General features: G+C 44.7%; 1 protein-coding gene across 1 annotated transcript in view; it reads left to right on the top strand.

Moving 5' to 3' along the window:
- The window catches only part of ift74 (intraflagellar transport 74), a 63,946-nt gene extending 43,398 nt beyond the window's left edge, over window positions 1-20,548 (top strand). Inside the window, exons 17-20 of the mRNA XM_071342517.1 lie at window positions 15,711-15,874; window positions 19,655-19,780; window positions 20,011-20,071; window positions 20,278-20,548. Of these exons, the coding sequence (XP_071198618.1) occupies window positions 15,711-15,874; window positions 19,655-19,780; window positions 20,011-20,071; window positions 20,278-20,393 (467 nt within the window). The 3' untranslated portion in view covers window positions 20,394-20,548. The remainder of the gene's footprint in view (window positions 1-15,710; window positions 15,875-19,654; window positions 19,781-20,010; window positions 20,072-20,277) is intronic.
- Window positions 20,549-21,584: the final 1,036 nt, after the last annotated feature.

The raw sequence follows: 21,584 nt of genomic DNA, 5'->3' as shown, positions 1-21,584 counted from the left end.
TTCTGTAAAACTCTCTCTCAGCTGGGTCCACCCTACTGTAAAACTCTCTCTCAGCTGGGTCCATCCTTCTGTAAAACTCCCTCTCAGCTGGGTCCATCCTTCTGTAAAACTCTCTCTCAGCTGGGTCCACCCTTCTGTAAAACTCTCTCTCAGCTGGGTCCATCCTTCTGTAAAACTCTCTCTCAGCTGGGTCCATCCTACTGTAAAACTCTCTCTCAGCTGGGTCCACCCTTCTGTAAAACTCTCTCTCAGCTGGGTCCATCCTTCTGTAAAACTCTCTCTCAGCTGGGTCCACCCTTCTGTAAAACTCTCTCTCAGCTGGGTCCACCCTTCTGTAAAACTCTCTCTCAGCTGGGTCCACCCTTCTGTAAAACTCTCTCTCAGCTGGGTCCACCCTTCTGTAAAACTCTCTCTCAGCTGGGTCCACCCTTCTGTAAAACTCTCTCTCAGCTGGGTCCACCCTTCTGTAAAACTCTCTCTCAGCTGGGTCCATCCTTCTGTAAAACTCTCTCTCAGTTGGGTCCACCCTTCTGTAAAACTCTCTCAGCTGGGTCCACCCTTCTGTAAAACTCTCTCTCAGCTGGGTCCACCCTTCTGTAAAACTCTCTCTCAGCTGGGTCCATCCTTCTGTAAAACTCTCTCTCAGCTGGGTCCATCCTTCTGTAAAACTCTCTCTCAGCTGGGTCCATCCTTCTGTAAAACTCTCTCTCAGCTGGGTCCACCCTTCTGTAAAACTCCCTCTCAGCTGGGTCCATCCTTCTGTAAAACTCTCTCTCAGCTGGGTCCATCCTTCTGTAAAACTCTCTCTCAGCTGGGTCCATCCTTCTGTAAAACTCCCTCTCAGCTGGGTCCATCCTTCTGTAAAACTCTCTCTCAGCTGGGTCCACCCTTCTGTAAAACTCTCTCTCAGCTGGGTCCATCCTTCTGTAAAACTCTCTCTCAGCTGGGTCCATCCTACTGTAAAACTCTCTCTCAGCTGGGTCCACCCTTCTGTAAAACTCTCTCTCAGCTGGGTCCATCCTTCTGTAAAACTCTCTCTCAGCTGGGTCCACCCTTCTGTAAAACTCTCTCTCAGCTGGGTCCACCCTTCTGTAAAACTCTCTCTCAGCTGGGTCCATCCTTCTGTAAAACTCTCTCTCAGCTGGGTCCACCCTTCTGTAAAACTCTCTCTCAGCTGGGTCCACTCTTCTGTAAAACTCTCTCTCAGCTGGGTCCACCCTTCTGTAAAACTCTCTCTCAGCTGGGTCCACCCTACTGTAAAACTCTCTCAGCTGGGTCCATCCTTCTGTAAAACTCTCTCTCAACTGGGTCCACCCTACTGTAAAACTCTCTCGCTGTGGACCATTTCAGTTTGTCCGTGATGTGTACACAGAGGAATTTATTACTTTCCACCTTCTCCACTGCTGTCCCGTCGATGTGGATAGGGTGGTGCTCTCTGCTGTTTCCTGAAGTCCACGATCATCTCCTTTGTTTTGTTGACGTTGAGTGAGAGGTTATTTTCCTGACACCACACTCCGAGTGCCCTCACCTCCCTATAGGCTGTCTCATCGTTGTTGGTAATCAAGCCTACTTCTGTTGTGTTGTCTGCAAACTTGATGATTGAGTTGGAGGCGTGCATGGCCACACAGTCGTGGGTGAACAGGGAGTACAGGAGGTGGATGAGCACCCACCCTTGTGGGGCCCCAGTGTTGAGGATCAGCATAGTGGAGGTGGTGTTTCCTACCTTCACCACCTGGGGGCGACCCATCAGGAAGTTCAGGACCCAATTGCACAGGGAGGTGTTGAGACCCAGGGCCTGAAGCTTATTGATGAGCTTGGAGGGTACTATGGTGAAGACTGAGCTGTAGTCAATGAACAGCATTCTCACATAGGTATTCCTCTTGTCCAGGTGGAATAGGGCAGTGTGCAGTGTGATGGCGATTGCATCGTCTGTGGACCTATTGGGGCGGTAAGCAAATTGAAGTGGGTCTAGGGTGACAGGTAAGGTGGAGGTGATATGATCCTTGACTAGTCTTCATGGGAGCTCATGTTACGCAACATTTCTATAGGCTATGCAATTGCGTGAGAAAACAGAGTCATGGCCTCTATTAAAAAGAGGAGGATCAGCTTTCTATAGGCTATGCAATTGCGTGAGAAAACAGAGTGATGGCCTCTATTAAAAATTGTTTTGATGCTAGTGGGTATATTAATTTGAGATCTATCGCATCCCACAACTGTCCAAGACAATGTTTGGAATATTTATTTATTGTACAGAATATAAACTTTTGTACTTTGGGGGATAGTAGATTGACATAAGCTAGTGTTTTTGCTGTTCGTTAGGCTTAATCATCTTGTTGGCTGACGAAAAGTACATGTGGACAGTTTCTTCCAATGTCTTCAATATGCACCTCTGAATTGGATCAGGACGCTTGCAGTTGCCTCCCTGATGTGTAATAATGTAACGGGGGAGGCTATATTACATGGATTTATTGTGAAGGTGGAGAATATATTACATGGATTTATTGTGAAGGTGGAGAATATATTACATGGATTTATTGTGAAGGTCGAGGCTATATTACATGGATTTATTGTGGAGGTCGAGGCTATATTACATGGATTTATTGTGGAGGTCGAGGCTATATTACATGGATTTATTGTGGAGGTCGAGGCTATTACATGGATTTATTGTGAAGGTGGAGAATATATTACATGTATTTATTGTGAAGGTGGAGGCTATTACATGGATTAATTGTGAAGGTGGAGGCTATTACATGGATTTATTGTGAAGGTGGAGGCTATTACATGGATTTATTGTGAAGGTGGAGGCTATTACATGGATTTATTGTGAAGGTGGAGGCTATATTACATGGATTTATTGTGAAGGTGGAGGCTATATTACATGTATTTATTGTGAAGGTGGAGGCTATTACATGTATTTATTGTGAAGGTGGAGGCTATATTACATGGATTTATTGTGAAGGTGGAGGCTATATTACATGGATTTATTGTGAAGGTGGAGGCTATTACATGGATTTATTGTGAAGGTGGAGGCTATTACATGTATTTATTGTGAAGGTGGAGGCTATATTACATGTATTTATTGTGAAGGTGGAGGCTATATTAAGGTCTATATGCTGTATGTGGAAGCCAAGAGATGCTAAATGTGTTTATATTAATTAGACCAACAGTTATTTGCTTGACAATCACTGGCAGACAAAAATGTTGTGACCTCCACAACACGAGTCCACCCTACTGTAAAACTCTCTCTCTGATGTTGGTTCTCTCGTCATTCTTTGACAACCAACTAAGACTCGAATTTTGTCAAACTGGGTAAAAATCTGCATTTTCAATATACCTCCATGGTGGCTTAATGAGAACTGCTGACCGAAGAGTAAAGGAACCCCAGCCCCAACAGTAAGGAGGATGTCTATAAACACTGTATAGACTGAAATGAGAGATATCTCTCTGAATACTGAAGAAGTAGTGTGCTGATTGACATGTTACAGTAACGTCTTTATATTGAAAACTTACGACTAAGATGTTTCATGGAATCTGTGTTCAACTCGATGTCTGTCATCCTTACTTTCCCCAGTTTCCTCCTTGCTGATAACAGTGACAGTAAGCATCAGATCCATCTCTACATTATCTTCCTGACTATACGATAAAGCAATCAGCAGAGGATGAGGACAGCTTTATTGTCAGTAGCATAGTGACTCTGGTGCTCTGTCACACGCGCAGACACACATTGTTAGGCTAGGACTGGACTGTATAGCTACACCCACCCACACTGATCAGATCGACCCCCCCCCCCCCCCGATTCCTCCTCGTAACTTATCAAATATGCAGCTGGCTCAGAGCCAGGGGTTTCCTTCCTTTGTCTTCAGCCTCACAACGTAACGCTGTTCCCCCTAAATAATGTCTTATCAACATGACGCTGTTCCCTCTAAATAATGTCTTATCAACGTAACGCTGTTCCCCCTAAATAATGTCTTATCAACGTAACGCTGTTCCCTCTAATGTCTTATCAACATAACGCTGTTCCCCCTAAATAATGTCTTATCAACGTAATGCTGTTCCCTCTAAATAATGTCTTATCAATGTAAAGCTGTTCCCTCTAAATAATGTCTTATCAACGTAACGCTGTTCCCCCTAAATAATGTCTTATCAACGTAACGCTGTTCCCTCTAATGTCTTATCAACATAACGCTGTTCCCCCTAAATAATGTCTTATCAACGTAACGCTGTTCCCTCTAAATAATGTCTTATCAACATAACGCTGTTCCCTCTAAATAATGTCTTATCAACGTAACGCTGTTCCCTCTAAATAATGTCTTATCAACATAACGCTGTTCCCTCTAAATAATGTCTTATCAACGTAACGCTGTTCCCTCTAAATAATGTCTTATCAACGTAACGCTGTTCCCTCTAAATAATGTCTTATCAACGTAATGCTGTTCCCTCTAAATAATGTCTTATCAACGTAACGCTGTTCCCTCTAAATAATGTCTTATCAACGTAACGCTGTTCCCTCTAAATAATGTCTTATCAACATAACGCTGTTCCCTCTAATGTCTTATCAACATAACGCTGTTCCCTCTAAATAATGTCTTATCAACATAACGCTGTTCCCTCGAAATAATGTCTTATCAACATAACGCTGTTCCCTCGAAATAATGTCTTATCAACATAACGCTGTTCCCTCTAAATAATGTCTTATCAACATAACGCTGTTCCCTCTAAATAATGTCTAATCACTGAAAAGTCCCAAATGGAACCCTATTCCACAAATAGAGCACTGCTTTAGGGCTCTGGTTAAAGGTAGGGCATTGCTTTAGGGCTCTGGTTAAAGGTAGGGCACTGCTTTAGGGCTCTGGTTAAAGGTAGGGCACTGCTTTAGGGCTCTGGTTAAAGGTAGGGCACTGCTTTAGGGCTCTGGTTAAAGGTAGGGCACTGCTTTAGGGCTCTGGTTAAAGGTAGGGCACTGCTTTAGGGCTCTGGTTAAAGGTAGGGCACTGCTTTAGGGCTCTGGTTAAAGGTAGGGCACTACTTTAGGGCTCTGGTTAAAGGTAGGGCACTGCTTTAGGGCTCTGGTTAAAGGTAGGGCACTGCTTTAGGGCTCTGGTTAAAGGTAGGGCACTGCTTTAGGGCTCTGGTTAAATGTAGGGCACAAATTTGGGGCTCTGTTTAAAAGTAGTGCACTATGTAGGGAGTAGGGTGCCATTTGGAATGCAGACACTGCCAAAGCCACCGCCAAAGCCACCCGCTAGGCTGTTACATGTCCTTGATCCTGTTCTGTTCTGAGCCAGAGAAACATGGTTCCTTTCACTAGTCTGTCTTTCATCAGTGGGCTTTTCTTCACAGCTCAGTGAGAATAGCTCAAGGCAATCTTACAGAAGTGAAATAATGACACTTGCTTTGGAGGTAAATGATCAGCCCACGCTGGTGTTTTTGTAATATGTAACTTCATAACAATTATAATCCTACTCTCTACATCGTTAATAAACAGACGAATATCTGTGCTCTACCAGCAGCAATGTGTCTGTGTGTGTGAGGCGGGATTCCTGTGGGGGGAGAGAGAAAGGCTAGCCCCAGGAGGAAGCTGTAGAGAATGCACAGAAGTGCTGATGGGGCACTTTACTGCTCTGTACACAGCAGCAGCTCCCCCCTCCACTGGGTCTGGGGCGCAACGCTATCAGTAGGAACCCGACTGCTTCCCCTTCCTGCTCTCAGACCCTGCCTGCCCCAGCACAGCTCCCTGTCTTTGGTCCCTGCCCCCAGCCTCTGCCCTCTGCTCCAAATAATTCTCCCAGACCCTGCGGGCCCCTGTACTAGCCCCCAAGCCCAGACTTCCCCAGCCCATGCCTGTCTCAGCCTGCCTCTGTCCCAGCCTGCTTCTGTCCCTCCCTGTCCCAGCCTTCTCCTGTCCCAGCCTGCCTTTGTCCCTCCCTGTCCCAGCCTGCCTTTGTCCCTCCCTGTCCCAGCCTGCCTTTGTCCCTCCCTGTCCCAGCCTGCTCCTGTCCCAGCCTGCTCCTGTCCCAGCCTGCCTTTGTCCCTCCCTGTCCCAGCCTGCTCCTATCCCAGCCTGCCTTTGTCCCTCCCTGTCCCAGCCTGCCTTTGTCCCTCCCTGTCCCAGCCTGCCTTTGTCCCTCCCTGTCCCAGCCTGCTCCTGTCTCAGCCTGCTCCTGTCCCAGTCTGCCTTTGTCCCTCCCTGTCCCAGCCTGCTCCTATCCCAGCCTGCCTTTGTCCCTCCCTGTCCCAGCCTGCCTTTGTCCCTCCCTGTCCCAGCCTGCCCCAGTTCCAGCACGCCCCTGCCCGACTGCTTTCTCCTGCCTCTGTCCCAGCCCCCGCCCGACTGTCTTCCCCTTCCCCCAGACCCCGCCTTCCCCAGAGCCTGGGCCCTTAATCTCTATTGACCTCTAGCTCTGTCCAGTCATCAACATAAATCTTTCTGGTTTCATCCAAAGTGGGATGATAATGGGCTAGCTCTAAGGCTGTAGAAGGCTCTAGAAGGCTCTAAGGATCTACATGTTACATTACATGATTTACATTTACATGTTAGTCATTTAGCTCTTATCCAGAGTCAGCAATTTAGCAGACGCTCTTATCTAGAGTCAGAGAGTCATTTAGCAGACGCTCTTATCCAGAGTCAGCAATTTAGCAGACGCTCTTATCAAGAGTCAGAGAGTCATTTAGCAGACGCTCTTATCAAGAGTCAGAGAGTCATTTAGCAGACGCTCTTATCCAGAGTCAGAGAGTCATTTAGCAGACGCTCTTATCAAGAGTCAGAGAGTCATTTAGCAGACGCTCTTATCCAGAGTCAGAGAGTCATTTAGCAGACGCTCTTATCAAGAGTCAGAGAGTCATTTAGCAGACGCTCTTATCAAGAGTCAGAGAGTCATTTAGCAGACGCTCTTATCAAGAGTCAGAGAGTCATTTAGCAGACGCTCTTATCCAGAGTCAGAGAGTCATTTAGCAGACGCTCTTATCAAGAGTCAGAGAGTCATTTAGCAGACGCTCTTATCCAGAGTCAGAGAGTCATTTAGCAGACGCTCTTATCCAGAGTCAGAGAGTCATTTAGCAGACGCTCTTATCCAGAGTCAGAGAGTCATTTAGCAGACGCTCTTATCCAGAGTCAGAGAGTCATTTAGCAGACGCTCTCATCCAGAGCGACTTACAATTAGTGCATTCATCTTCAGATAGCTAGGTGGGACAACCACATATCACAGTAAGTACATTTTACTGTTAGTTCACGGGAGCTGCTCAGCCCATGCTCTTCTCTGTCCTGGCACAACCTTCACCCTGAACTAGGACAGAGACCCTGCTCATCTTCCCGAAAACATCTTAAATCATCAAGAGTATTTTAAATAACACTCACACTTGACTGACAACCCCCCCCCCTCCTCCTCCTCCTCCTTACTAGCTGTGAGGCCCAAGAGACCTGAGGTTTCAAAACGGAGAACACGGGTTGGGGTGTAGAGTTTGATCACAGCCTGAAGGTAAGGAGGAGCATGTCCTCTTTCTGTTCTGTAGGTAAGTACCATGGTCTTGTAGTGGATGTGAGTTTTGACTGGAAGCCAGTGGAGTGCGGAGGAGCGGGAAGGTTGAACACCAGGCGGGCTGCAGCGTTCTGGATAAGTTGCAGGGGTTTGATGGCACAAGCGGGGGGAGCCCAGCCAACAGAGAGTTGCAGTAGTCCAGACGGGAGATGACAAGTACCTGGATTAGGACCTGCGCCACTTCCTGTGTGAGGTAGGGTCGTACTCTACGGATGTTGTAGAGCATGAACCTGCAGGAACGGGTCACTGCTTTGATGTTTGCAGAGAACGACAGGGTGTTGTCCAGGGTCACGCCAACGTTCTTTGCACTCAGGGAGGGCGACACTGTGGAGTTGTCAAACATCATGGAGAGGTCTTTGAGCGGGCAGGCCTTCCCGTGAGGAAGAGCAGATCTGTCTTGTCGAGGTTGAGCTTGAGGTGGTGGGCCGACATCCCAGGCACGCAGAGATGCATGTTGCCACCTAGGTGTCAGAAAGGGGGAAGGAGAAAAGTAGTCATCCGCATAGCAATGACTGAGGCGAGTAACTTGGTGTATAGAGAGAAGAGAAGAGGGCCTAGAGTCAATCCCTGGGGGACACCAGTCATAAGAGTGCGTGGTGCAGACACAGATCCTCGCCACAACACCTGGTAGGAGTGGCCTACCAGGTAGGATGCAATCAAAGTGTGCAGAGCCAGAGACGCCCAGGCCTGAGAGGTTGGACAGGAAGATCTGATGGTTCACAGTATCGAAGCCAGCGGATAGATCTAGAAGGATGAGAACAGAGGAGAGAGAGTCAGCTTTGGCAGTGTGGAGAGCCTCCGTGACACAAGGAAGAAGAGCTGTCTCGGTTGAGTGACACATCTTGAAGCCTGACTTGTTAGGGTCAAGGAGATCATTCTGAGAGAGATAACGAGAGAGTTGGTCAGAGACACCACGCTCAAGTGTTTTGGAAAGAAAAGGGATACCGGTCTGTAGTTTTTGACGTCAGAGGCGTTGAGTGTTGGTTTCTTGAGGAGGGGAGTGACTCAGGCCATTTTGATGTCAGAGGGGACACAGCCAGTGGTCAGGGATGAGGGAAGTGAGGAAAGGGTCTGGAGAAGGGAGGAGGGGATGGGGTCGGCAGGCAGGTTGTCGGGCGGCCGGAACTCTCTAGTCACGTGATTTCATCTGGAGAGAGAGGGGAGAAAGAGGTCAAGGCGTAGGGTAGTTCTGTGTGAGTGGGACCAGTGGACTCAATAGGCTGAGTGAATGAGGAGCGGATGTTGTCAACCTTCTTTTTAAAGTGGTTGACAAAGTTGTCCTCCGAGAGGGAGGATATGGAGGATTAAGGAGGGAGGAGAAGGTGGAAAAGAGTTTCCTAGGGTGAGAGGCAGAAGCTTGAAATGTAGAGTGATAGAAAGTGGCTTTAGCAGCTGATAGCGAGGAAGAGAAGGTAGAGAGGAGGGAGTGAAAGGATGATAGGTCCTCAGGAAGTGTTTCTCAATTTTCGCTGAGCTGCCCGCAGCCCTGTTCTGTAAGCTCGCAATGAGTCACTCAGCCACGGAGCAGGAGGAGAGGGCCGAGCCGGCCAGGAGGAAAGGGGACAATGCGAGTCTTGGGATACGGAAAGGGAGGGTTGAAGAGGCAGAATGAGGAGACAGGAGGGAGAAGGATTTAGCAGAAGGGATAGGTTATAGGATAGGAGAGAGTAGTGGGAGAGACTGAGTGAAGATTGCGACGGCGCATGACCATCTGGGTAGAGGCTGAGTGGTTAGGGTTGGAGGAAAGGGAGACGTAAAAGGAAACAAAGTAGACCTGGAGGGGTGTTGCAGTCAGATCAGTAGGTGATCAGAGACCTGGAGGGGTTTGCAGTCAGATCAGTAGGTGATCAGAGACCTGGAGGGGTTTGCAGTCAGATCAGTAGGTGATCAGAGACCTGGAGGGATGTTGCAGTCAGATCAGTAGGTGATCAGAGACCTGGAGGGGTGGTGCAGTCATATCAGTAGGTGAACAGCCAATAGATGACAACAATGTTAAGCTTGAGTGGACAAGTGACAGTGACAGAATGGATTTCAAATGAGGACATGGACAGGTGAGAGAGAAAAGAGAACATCTCCACTTAGGAGAAATGAGTAGCCCTGTGTCACCACCCTGACGACCAGATGCTCTCTGACTATGAGAGAAAACAGATGAAAAGAGAACAGCTGGAGTCGCAGTGTTCTCTGGGGTGATCCATGCCTCTGTCAGGGCCAAACAGTCAAGGGACTGAAGGGCAGCCTAGGCTGAGATGAACTCAGTGTTCTCTGGGGTGATCCATGCCTCTGTCAGGGCCAAACAGTCAAGGGACTGAAGGGCAGCCTAGGCTGAGATGAACTCAGTGTTCTCTGGGGTGATCCATGTCTCTGTCAGGGCCAAACAGTCAAGGGACTGAAGGGCAGCCTAGGCTGAGATGAACTCAGTGTTCTCTGGGGTGATCCATGCCTCTGTCAGGGCCAAACAGTCAAGGGACTGAAGGGCAGCCTAGGCTGAGATGAACTCAGTGTTCTTGACAGCAGATCGGCAGTTCCAAACGCTGCCAGAGACACAGAATTCAACATGGGGTTGTGCACACAGGGTACACTACATTAGAAGAGTTGCAGCCAAAGGGGTGGGGAGCTTCTGTAAAGCCTACAGTGAGAGGAGAGGGCAGGTACAGAAAGCACACACATAGTTGACAAAGATACAAAAGAGCAAAATGAGACCTTCTGTAAATAACTAGGTAAGATACTGACAGAGAGTGTAAATAACTAGGTAAGATACTGACAGAGAGTACATAACTAGGTAAGATACTGACAGAGAGTGTAAATAACTAGGTAAGATACTGACAGAGAGTGTAAATAACTAGGTAAGATACTGACAGAGAGTGCAGACTAGGCAAGTGTAAATAACTAGGTAAGATACTGACAGAGAGTGTAAATAACTAGGTAAGATACTGACAGAGAGTGTAAATAACTAGGTAAGATACTGACAGAGAGTAAATAACTAGGTAAGATACTGACAGAGAGTGTAAATAACTAGGTAAGATACTGACAGAGAGTGTAAATAACTAGGTAAGATACTGACAGAGAGTGTAAATAACTAGGTAAGATACTGACGAGAAAGTGTAAATAACTAGGTAAGATACTGACAGTGTAATTAACTAGGTAAGATACTGACAGTGGAAATAACTAGGTAAGATACTGACAGTGTAAATAACTAGGTAAGATACTGACAGTGTAAATAACTAGGTAAGATACTGACAGTGTAAATAACTAGGTAAGATACTGACAGTGTAAATAACTAGGTAAGATACTGACAGTGTAAATAACTAGGTAAGATACTGACAGAGTGTAAATAACTAGGTAAGATACTGACGAGAAAGTGTAAATAACTAGGTAAGATACTGACGAGAAAGTGTAAATAACTAGGTAAGATACTGACAGAGAGTGTAAATAACTAGGTAAGATACTGACAGTGAGTGTAAATAACTAGGTAAGATACTGACAAGAAAGTGTAAATAACTAGGTAAGATACTGACAGAGAGTGTAAATAACTAGGTAAGATACTGACAGTGAGTGTAAATAACTAGGTAAGATACTGACGAGAAAGTGTAAATAACTAGGTAAGATACTGACAAGAACGTGTAAATAACTAGGTAAGATACTGACAAGAAAGTGTAAATAACTAGGTAAGATACTGACAGAGTGTAAATAACTAGGTAAGATACTGACGAGAAAGTGTAAATAACTAGGTAAGATACTGACGAGAAAGTGTAAATAACTAGGTAAGATACTGACAGAGACTGTAAATAACTAGGTAAGATACTGACAGAGACTGTAAATAACTAGGTAAGATACTGACGAGAAAGTGTAAATAACTAGGTAAGATACTGACAGAGAGTGTAAATAACTAGGTAAGATACTGACAGAGTGTAAATAACTAGGTAAGATACTGACAGAGACTGTAAATAACTAGGTAAGATACTGACAGAGAGTGTAAATAACTAGGTAAGAGACTGTAAATAACTAGGTAAGATACTGACAGTGTAAATAACTAGGTAAGATACTGACAGTGTAAATAACTAGGTAAGATACTGACAGTGTAAATAACTAGGTAAGATACTGCCAGAGAGTGTAAATAACTAGGTAAGATACTGCCAGAGAGTGTAAATAACTAGGTAAGATACTGACAGAGAGTGTAAATAACTAGGTAAGATACTGACAGAGAGTGTAAATAACTAGGTAAGATACTGACGAGAAAGTGTAAATAACTAGGTAAGATACTGACGAGAAAGTGTAAATAACTAGGTAAGATACTGACAGAGAGTGTAAATAACTAGGTAAGATACTGACAGTGAGTGTAAATAACTAGGTAAGATACTGACGAGAAAGTGTAAATAACTAGGTAAGATACTGACAAGAACGTGTAAATAACTAGGTAAGATACTGACAAGAAAGTGTAAATAACTAGGTAAGATACTGACAGAGAGTGTAAATAACTAGGTAAGATACTGACGAGAAAGTGTAAATAACTAGGTAAGATACTGACGAGAAAGTGTAAATAACTAGGTAAGATACTGACAGAGACTGTAAATAACTAGGTAAGATACTGACAGAGACTGTAAATAACTAGGTAAGATACTGACGAGAAAGTGTAAATAACTAGGTAAGATACTGACAGAGAGTGTAAATAACTAGGTAAGATACTGACAGAGTGTAAATAACTAGGTAAGATACTGACAGAGACTGTAAATAACTAGGTAAGATACTGACAGAGAGTGTAAATAACTAGGTAAGAGACTGTAAATAACTAGGTAAGATACTGACAGAGAGTGTAAATAACTAGGTAAGATACTGACAGTGTAAATAACTAGGTAAGATACTGACAGTGTAAATAACTAGGTAAGATACTGCCAGAGAGTGTAAATAACTAGGTAAGATACTGACAGAGAGTGTAAATAACTAGGTAAGATACTGACAGAGAGTGTAAATAACTAGGTAAGATACTGACAGAGAGTGTAAATAACTAGGTAAGATACTGACAGAGAGTGTAAATAACTAGGTAAGATACTGACAGAGAGTGTAAATAACTAGGTAAGATACTGACAGAGAGTGTAAATAACTAGGTAAGATACTGACGAGAAAGTGTAAATAACTAGGTAAGATACTGACAGTGTAATTAACTAGGTAAGATACTGACAGTGGAAATAACTAGGTAAGATACTGACAGTGTAAATAACTAGGTAAGATACTGACAGTGTAAATAACTAGGTAAGATACTGACAGTGTAAATAACTAGGTAAGATACTGACAGTGTAAATAACTAGGTAAGATACTGACAGTGTAAATAACTAGGTAAGATACTGACAGAGTGTAAATAACTAGGTAAGATACTGACAGAGAGTGTAAATAACTAGGTAAGATACTGACAGAGAGTGTAAATAACTAGGTAAGATACTGACGAGAGAGTGAAGCCTTTCTCTCTTTCCTTCCTTGATGAACTCCGTAGAACCGTCTTAGTTTTGCGACGCAACCGCCGCTGAGAAAACAGGGGTGACTGAAGTTACTAACATTGCTAATTGCCTAGCAAAGGTGGATACCACACCTCCCTGTACTCATTTCTGATTGCCCTAGGAGAGGTGAATCCACTCCTCTCTCCAAATACAGCCACTGATTACCAAAACAAGTCACAAATTGCCCTGCCCCTTGAGCCTGATTGATGTGTCAAAAACGATCTGCAAATGATGAGTAATCAGCAGTTCACACACTGGGAAGACAGGCAGCACTTAAAACGTTGATGGCCCTAGCTAGCAAAAAGACAGTACTAGACCACAACAGATTAAGACAACAAATGATACTTCTCACTCCTGGAGATATCAGGAGTCCTCTAGCTATAGAATGAAGCTATAGAAGGAAGGAAATGGATGAGAGTTGATTCACTAAGTAATCAGAGTATGGAATAGGATGCGAGATACAGTCTATGTGCAACGGTCTGGTTCAGGCTCCTGGCTCAGTAGCACTCTGTCAGCACAACAATGTTATTCTTCTAACAGGAAAAAAAGAAACACCCAAATTAACATTCTGTCCACTGTCAAGTGTTATCAGAGTTCAGATGTAAGCTGATGTGACAGTTTACTGTGAACTTGTTTTTATGCACTCCTGTTTAATGGAACTCTGTGTAACTCAGTGTAATGGAACTCTGTGTAACTCAGTGTAATGGAACTCTGTGTAACTCAGTGTAATGGAACTCTGTGTAACTCAGTGTAATGGAACTCTGTGTAGCTCAGTGTAATGGAACTCTGTGTAACTCAGTGTAATGGAACTCTGTGTAACTCAGTGTAATGGAACTCTGTGTAACTCAGTGTAATGGAACTCTGTGTAACTCAGTGTCATGGAACTCTGTGTAACTCAGTGTAATGGAACTCTGTGTAACTCAGTGTCATGGAACTCTGTGTAACTCAGTGTAATGGAACTCTGTGTAACTCAGTGTCATGGAACTCTGTGTAACTCAGTGTAATGGAACTCTGTGTAACAGTGTAGCTCAGTGTAATGGAACTCTGTGTAACTCAGTGTCATGGAACTCTGTGTAACTCAGTGTCATGGAACTCTGTGTAACTCAGTGTAATGGAACTCTGTGTAACTCAGTGTAATGGAACTCTGTGTAACAGTGTAGCTCAGTGTAATGGAACTCTGTGTAACTCAGTGTAATGGAACTCTGTGTAACTCAGTGTAATGGAACTCTGTGTAACTCAGTGTAATGGAACTCTGTGTAACTCAGTGTAATGGAACTCTGTGTAACAGTGTAGCTCAGTGTAATGGAACTCTGTGTAACTCAGTGTCATGGAACTCTGTGTAACTCAGTGTCATGGAACTCTGTGTAACTCAGTGTCATGGAACTCTGTGTAACTCAGTGTAATGGAACTCTGTGTAACTCAGTGTCATGGAACTCTGTGTAACTCAGTGTAATAGAACTCTGTGTAACTCAGTGTAATGGAACTCTGTGTAACTCAGTGTAATGGAACTCTGTGTAACTCAGTATAATGGAACTCTGTGTAATGGAACTCTGTGTAACTCAGTGTAATGTAGGCCTACTGTGACCAAAGGAAGTTTAAAATGATACAATGAATATGATGTTAAAGTTCAGACTGTCAGCTCTAATTTGAGGGTATTTTCAACCCCCCCCCCATTTTAGGGGAACAAAAGTATTGGGACAAATTCACTCATGCGTATTAAAGTAGTGAAAAGTTTAGTATTGGGTACCATATTCCTAGCACACAATGACTACATCAGGTTGTGACTCTACGAACTTGTTGTTTGTTTTGGTTGCATTTCAGACTATTTTGTTGTTTGTTTTGGTTGCATTTCAGACTATTTTGTTGTTTGTTTTGGTTGCATTTCAGACTATTTTGTTGTTTGTTTTGGTTGCATTTCAGACTATTTTGTGCCCAATAGAAATGAATGGTAAGTAATGTATTGTTATTTGTGCGTCTCACTTATCATTATTCACGTTTATTTCAGGATTATCCGTGATCATGGTAGCAACCACATTAATTAGAAACATATTCTATTCTTATTTAGAATTAAAGTGACTCCAAAATAACAATACATTATTTACCATTAATTTCTATTGGGCACAAAAGTGTCTGAAACACAATCAAAACAGATGACAAATGCATCCAACTAGTTTATAGATGCACACGCCTGCACTTTAGTCACTGTGCGCTAGGACCTCATGGCCTAACCTTTAACCTCCTACACCTCATGTCCTAACCTTTAACACGCCTAACCTCATGTCCGAACCTTTAACCTCCTAACCTCATGTCCTAACCTTTAACCTCCTAACCTCATGTCCTAACCTTTAACCTCCTAACCTCATGTCCTAACCTTTAACCTCCTAACCTCATGTCCTAACCTTTAACCTCCTAACCTCATGTCCTAACCTTTAACCTCCTAACCTCATGTCCTAACCTTTAACCTCAAATCCAAAGTGCCTGAGTACAGACGCCAACACAGCACACAATGTGTCACTGTCTCAATCCTGTTGAAGCTCACTGTATATATTAAATTGATAAAGTCTCGATGTCGCTTGCAATATGCCAATGATCTGTCTATGTGATCTTTTTTTGAATGTGCGTGTCTATGTACGTCTGTCTATGTGTCCGTCCGTCTCTGTGTGTCTCGTCCTCGCCCGTCCCCCAGAGAACCACCGTCTGACCCTTGACCTGCAGAAGGTAGAGCAGCTGGAGAGTAAGATCAACACGGAGCTGACCAGCCTGAAGGACAAGATAGAGACCATGACTCAGGAGCTGGAGACGTACAGCAACCTGGACAATCTGAAGGCTGCTGGAGAGGACAAGAAGAAGGTACTGCTACTGTGTGTGTCTCTGTGTGTGTCTCTGTGTGTGTGTGTGTGTGTCGGGGTGTGTCTCTGTGTCTGTGTGTCTCTGTGTGTGTCTCTGTGTATCTCTGTGTGTGTGTGTGTCTGTGTGTGTGTCTCTGTGTGTGTGTCTCTGTGTCTCTGTGTGTGTGTGTGTGTGTGTGTGTGTGTGTGTGTGTGTGTGTGTGTGTGTGTGTGTGTGTGTGTGTGTGTGTGTGTGTGTGTGTGTGTGTGTGTGTGTGTGTGTGTGTGTGTGTCTCTGTGTGTGTGTGTGTGTGTGTGTGTGTGTGTGTGTGTGTGTGTGTGTGTGTCGGGTGTGTCTCTGTGTGTGTGTGTGTGTGTGTGTGTGTGTGTTTGTGTGTGTGTGTGTCTGTGTGTGTGTGTTAGAGTTAGAGAGGTACAGACCTATGTTTGGAAAGGACCAGAAAGTACTGGTATACACCTGACCTCAGCTATGACCTCAGCTATGACCTCAGCTATGACCTCAGCTATGGGCTTACAGTGTCAGTAGCAGAGCTGATATAGGATCAGTTTTAGAGTGTAACGACTAAGATAATATGGCTGAGGGGACCTGATCCTAGATCAGCACTGCCACTCTGCTTAATGAATACGGGCTCTGAAGTGTCACTCGTTGCAGTGTGGGATTAGTGTGTGGTTCAGGCTTTGACAGGATGCACTCCAACCCCTCCCTCTGTGGAGGAGGATCCATGAGTCCTTTTACAAGTTAAAGTTCACTGCAGCCCATTAAACATATGGTTTAAAGCAGACATGTTTTAATTTTTATTTTTATTTGAATGATTATGTTCACAGATAATCATGAATACTCGCTCTCCATTTGGCAAATCTGACCATCATTTTATCCTACTGATTCCTGCTTACAAGCAAAAAATGAAAGCAGGAAGTACCAGTGACTCGCTCTATACGGAAGTGGTCAGATGACGCGGATGCTACGCTACAGGACTGTTTTGCTAGCACAGACTGGAATATGTTCCGGGATTCATACAATGGCATTGAGGAGTACACCACATCAGTCACTGGCTTCATCAATAAGTGCACCGACAATGTCGTCCCCACATTGACCGTACGTACTTATCCCGACCAGAAGCCATGGATTACAGGCAACATCCACACCGAGCTAAAGGCTAGAGCTGCCGCGTTCAAGGAGCGGGACACTAATCCAGACACTTATAAGAAATCCCACTACACCTTCAGATGAACCATCAAACAGGAAAAGCGTCAATACAGGACTAAGATTGAATCCTACTACACCGGCTCTGACGCTCATCAGATGTTGCGACGGTATCCTGCCTAAATGATTTCACTCACGTCGGTAGCCATGAAGTGCTTTGAAAGGCTGGTCATGGCTCACATCAACACAATTATCCCAGAAACCCTAGACCCACTCCAATTTGCAAACCGCCCTAACAGATCCACAGATGACTCAATCTCTATTACACTCCACACTGCCCTTTCCCACCTGGACAAAAGGAACACCTAACACGGCAGGACCTGGTCAATGACCTGAAGAGAGCTGGGACCACAGTCTCAAAGAAAACCATTAGTAACACACTACGCCGTCATGGATTAAAATCCTGCAGCGCACGCAAGGTCCCCCTGCTCAAGCCAGCGCATGTCCAGGCCTGTCTGAAGTTTGCCAATGACCATCTGGATGATCCAGAGGAGGAATGGGAGAAGGTCATGTGGTCTGATGAGACAAAAATAGAGCTTTTTGGTCTAAACTCCACTCGCCGTGTTTGGAGGAAGAAGAAGGATGAGTACAACCCCGAGAACACCATCCCAACCGTGAAGCATGGAGGTGGAAACATCATTCTTTGGGGATGCTTTTCTGCAAAGGGGACAGGACGACTGCACCGTATTGAGGGGAGGATGGATGGGGCCATGTATCGCGAGATCTTGGCCAACAACCTCCTTCCCTCAGTAAGAGCATTGAAGATGGGTCGTGGCTGGGTCTTCCAGCATGACAACGACCGGAAACACACTGTGAGAATGCTGTTCATTGACTACAGCTCAGTATTTAGCACCATAGTGCCCACAAAGCTCATCACTAAGCTAAGGACCCTGGGACTAAACACCTCCCTCTGCAACTGGATCCTGGACTTCCTGACGAGCCACCCCCAGGTGGTAAGGGTAGGTAACAACACATTTGACACGCTGATCCTCAACACTGGGGCCCCTCAGGGGTGGGTGCTAAGTCCCCTCCTGTACTCCCTGTTCACTCATGACTGCACGGCCAAACACGACTCCAACACTGTCATTAAGTTTGCTGACGACACAACAGTGGACTACAGGGAGGTCAGAGACCTGGCAGTGTGGTGCCAGGACAACAACCTCTCCCTCAATGTGAGCAAGACAAAGGAGCTGATCGTGGACTACAGAAAAAGGCGGGCTGAACAGGTCCCAGTTAACATCGACAGGGCTGTAGTGGAGCGGGTCGAGAATTTCAAGTTCCTTGGTGTCCACATCACCAACAAACTATCATGGTCCATACATACCAAGACAGTCGTGAAGAGGGCACGACAAAACCTTTTCCTCTTCAGGAGACTGAAAAGATTTGGCATGGGTCCTCAGATCCTCAAAAGGTTCTACAGCTGCACCATCGAGAGCATCCTGACCGGTTGCATCACCGCCTGGTACGGCAACTGCTCGGCATCTGACCGCAAGGCGCTACAGAGGGTAGTGTTTACGGCCCAGTATATCGCTGGGGCCAAGCTTCCTGACATCCAGGACCTATATACTAGGCCCCCAAAATGGTCAAATACTCCAGTCACCCAATTCATAGACTGTTCTACCCTCTGTAGCGGGTGGCCTTAATCAAATGGCCACCCGGACTATTTACATTGACCACCCCCCCTTTGTTTTTACACTGCTGCAACTCTCTGTTTATTATGTATACATAGTCACTTCATGTACAAAATAACTTGACTAACCTATACCTTCGCACGTTGACGCTGTACTTTTTATTTGACTCTTTTTACTTTAGTTTATTTAGTAAATATTTTCTTAACTCTTTATTAAAACTGCATTGTTGGGTTAAGGGCTTGTAAGGTAAGTATTTCACTGTAAGGTCTACCTACACCTGTTGTAATCGGAACATGTGACAAATTTAAAATGTGATTTGATTTGATTGTGTTACGTAGTTTATCATGAAAGCATTTTTAAGATAACGTTACAACAGTCCTCTTTCAATGCCTTTAGTATCTGCAGGAATCAGGATGTAATATTTTATTGAAAGACCTCCATCTGTGGCAGATGTCTCATGGCATAGTCCCTGTAAGATCATGTTGCTAATGTAAACAGCGACGGTGTTATCGTTGAGGGAGTTTTACCAATGGGAACAACTTGGTCGAGCTAGAAGGAAACGTAAAAGCATCCTCTACATGCATTACAAAGCAACTCTCCTTTAAACAGGAAACACATTCTCTGGAGAGATTTGACACCGGGAAGTCATGTTTCTTCCACTGACTCAGTCTGAGAAACACAAGTTTAGTTTCAACCAATGAAGAAAGGGGTGTAACCAATGGTCGGTTGACCCACTTCTTCCGCTTCAACATCCTTAAGACATTTTTTCAGTAAATCCTTGTTTTATTACCCCACCAGAGCTGTGTATCTGGAATATACGGCTATTCACTATCTGAGCTGATGATTTGCTGTGGTAGTCCTACTAGCACCATAACAAGTGTTGGATGAATGAATTAATGAATGAATGATTGGTAGTTAATCTAAGTTGTTGTCCATTGTCCTATAGAGGCTGCAGGAGGACAGAGTATCCCTGGCCCAGAGGAGAGACGGCTTTCACAAGGTCATGCAGAAGATGAATGAGGTGTATGAAGCTCTGAAAACACAGCTACAGGAGAATGAGACACATGCTCAGGTACAGGAGGGAATACTGACTCCAGACTAGTATGCAGGTTAGCCTGGTGTCTGATCTGTTCATGCTATTAACCGATAACCATAGTAGTTGCCAGGCTAACTTGATGTGGCCTGTCTATTGCCTTTCACGAACACTCATGATGTCATAATAACGTTGAAGCTCGAAGATTCTTTGAGCGTTTCTTGCCTGTTTTTCCTCTCAACCAACACCTGTTTTCTATTGGTTTTCAGCTGACCAATCTGGAGAGGAAGTGGCAACATCACGAGCAGAACAACTTCGTCATGAAAGAGTGTATCCTTGTTGCTTTTGACCAGAGTGGATCTCCTGTATCTATACATTACAGGGTTGAATCAGTAGGTTGGTGTCTGTCGTTCACACCACAGGCAGAGTGGATCTCCTGTATCTATACATTACAGGGTTGACAATGGTAGATGTAATATCCCCAATGGGGGACATGTTGTATAAAACCAAAGTTTCCTTGACTCCTACATCTCCAGTCATCGCCTCTAAGGGTATGGAGAGTGACTACCGTCCGGTGGTGAAGAGCGTCTCCAGGCAGCTGGCGGAGTACAACAAGATCCTCGTAGACACCCTGCAGGGAACCAAGAACTAGGAACTGACTGAGGGACAAGGACAGCTACAGCTTCCTCGCTCTGTCTCCATGTCCCACTTCCTGCATCAACCCTTCTATCTTAAACTTACACTACCGTTCAAAAGTTTGGGGTCACTTAGAAATGTCCTTGTTTTTGAAAGAAAAGCACACAAAAAGTCCATTAAAATAACATCAAATTGATCAGAAATACAGTGTAGACATTGTTAATGTTGTAAATGACTATTGTAGCTGGAAACGGCTGATTGTTTATGGAATATCTACATAGACGTACAGAGGCCCATTATCAGCAACCATCACTCCTGTGTTCCAATGGCACGTTGTGTTAGCTAATCCAAGTTGATCATTTTAAAAGGCTAATTGATCATTAGAAAACCCTTTTTTGCAATTATGTTAGCACAGCTGAAAACTGTCGTCCTGACTAAAGAAGCAATAAAACTGGCTTTCTTTAGATTAGCTGAGTATCTGGAGCATCAGCACTCGTCAGTCTATTCTTGTTCTGAGAAATGAAGGCTATTCCATGTGAGAAATTGCCAAAAACTGAAGCTGGCCTTCTAGGAAGAATTGCAAAGAAAAAGCCATATCTCAGACTGGCCAATAAAAAGAAAAGATTAAGATGGGCAAAAGAACACAGACACTGGACAGAGGAACTCTGCCTAGAAGGCCAGCATCCCAGAGTCGCCTCTTCACTGTTGACATTGAGACTGGTGTTTTGCGGGTACTATTTAATGAACCTGCCAGATGAGGACTTGTGAGGCATCTGTTTCTCAAACTAGACACTCTAATGTACTTGTCCTCTTGCTCAGTTGTGCACCGGGGCCTCCCACTCCTCTTTCTATTCTGGTTAGAGACAGTTTGCACTGTTCTGTGAAGGGAGTAGTACACAGCGCTGTACCAGATCTTCAGTTTCTGAAGGCTATTCCATGTGAGAAATTGCCAAGAAACTGAAGATCTGGTACAGCGCTGTGTACTACTCCCTTCACAGAACAGCGCAAACTGGCTCTAACCAGAATAGAAAGAGGAGTGGGAGGCCCCGGTGCACAACTGAGCTACAGGGACAAGTACATTAGAGTGTCTAGTTTGAGAAACAGATGCCTCACAAGTCCTCATCTGGCAGCTTCATTAAATAGTACCCGCAAAACACCAGTCTCAATGTCAACAGTGAAGAGGCGACTCTGGGATGCTGGCCTTCTA

Source organism: Salvelinus alpinus, chromosome 1 (assembly GCF_045679555.1).
Source record: "Salvelinus alpinus chromosome 1, SLU_Salpinus.1, whole genome shotgun sequence".
Classification (NCBI taxonomy): Eukaryota; Metazoa; Chordata; class Actinopteri; order Salmoniformes; family Salmonidae; genus Salvelinus; species Salvelinus alpinus.
Note: the sequence above shows the minus strand (reverse complement) of the source record. Positions and strands in the feature narration are given on the sequence as shown.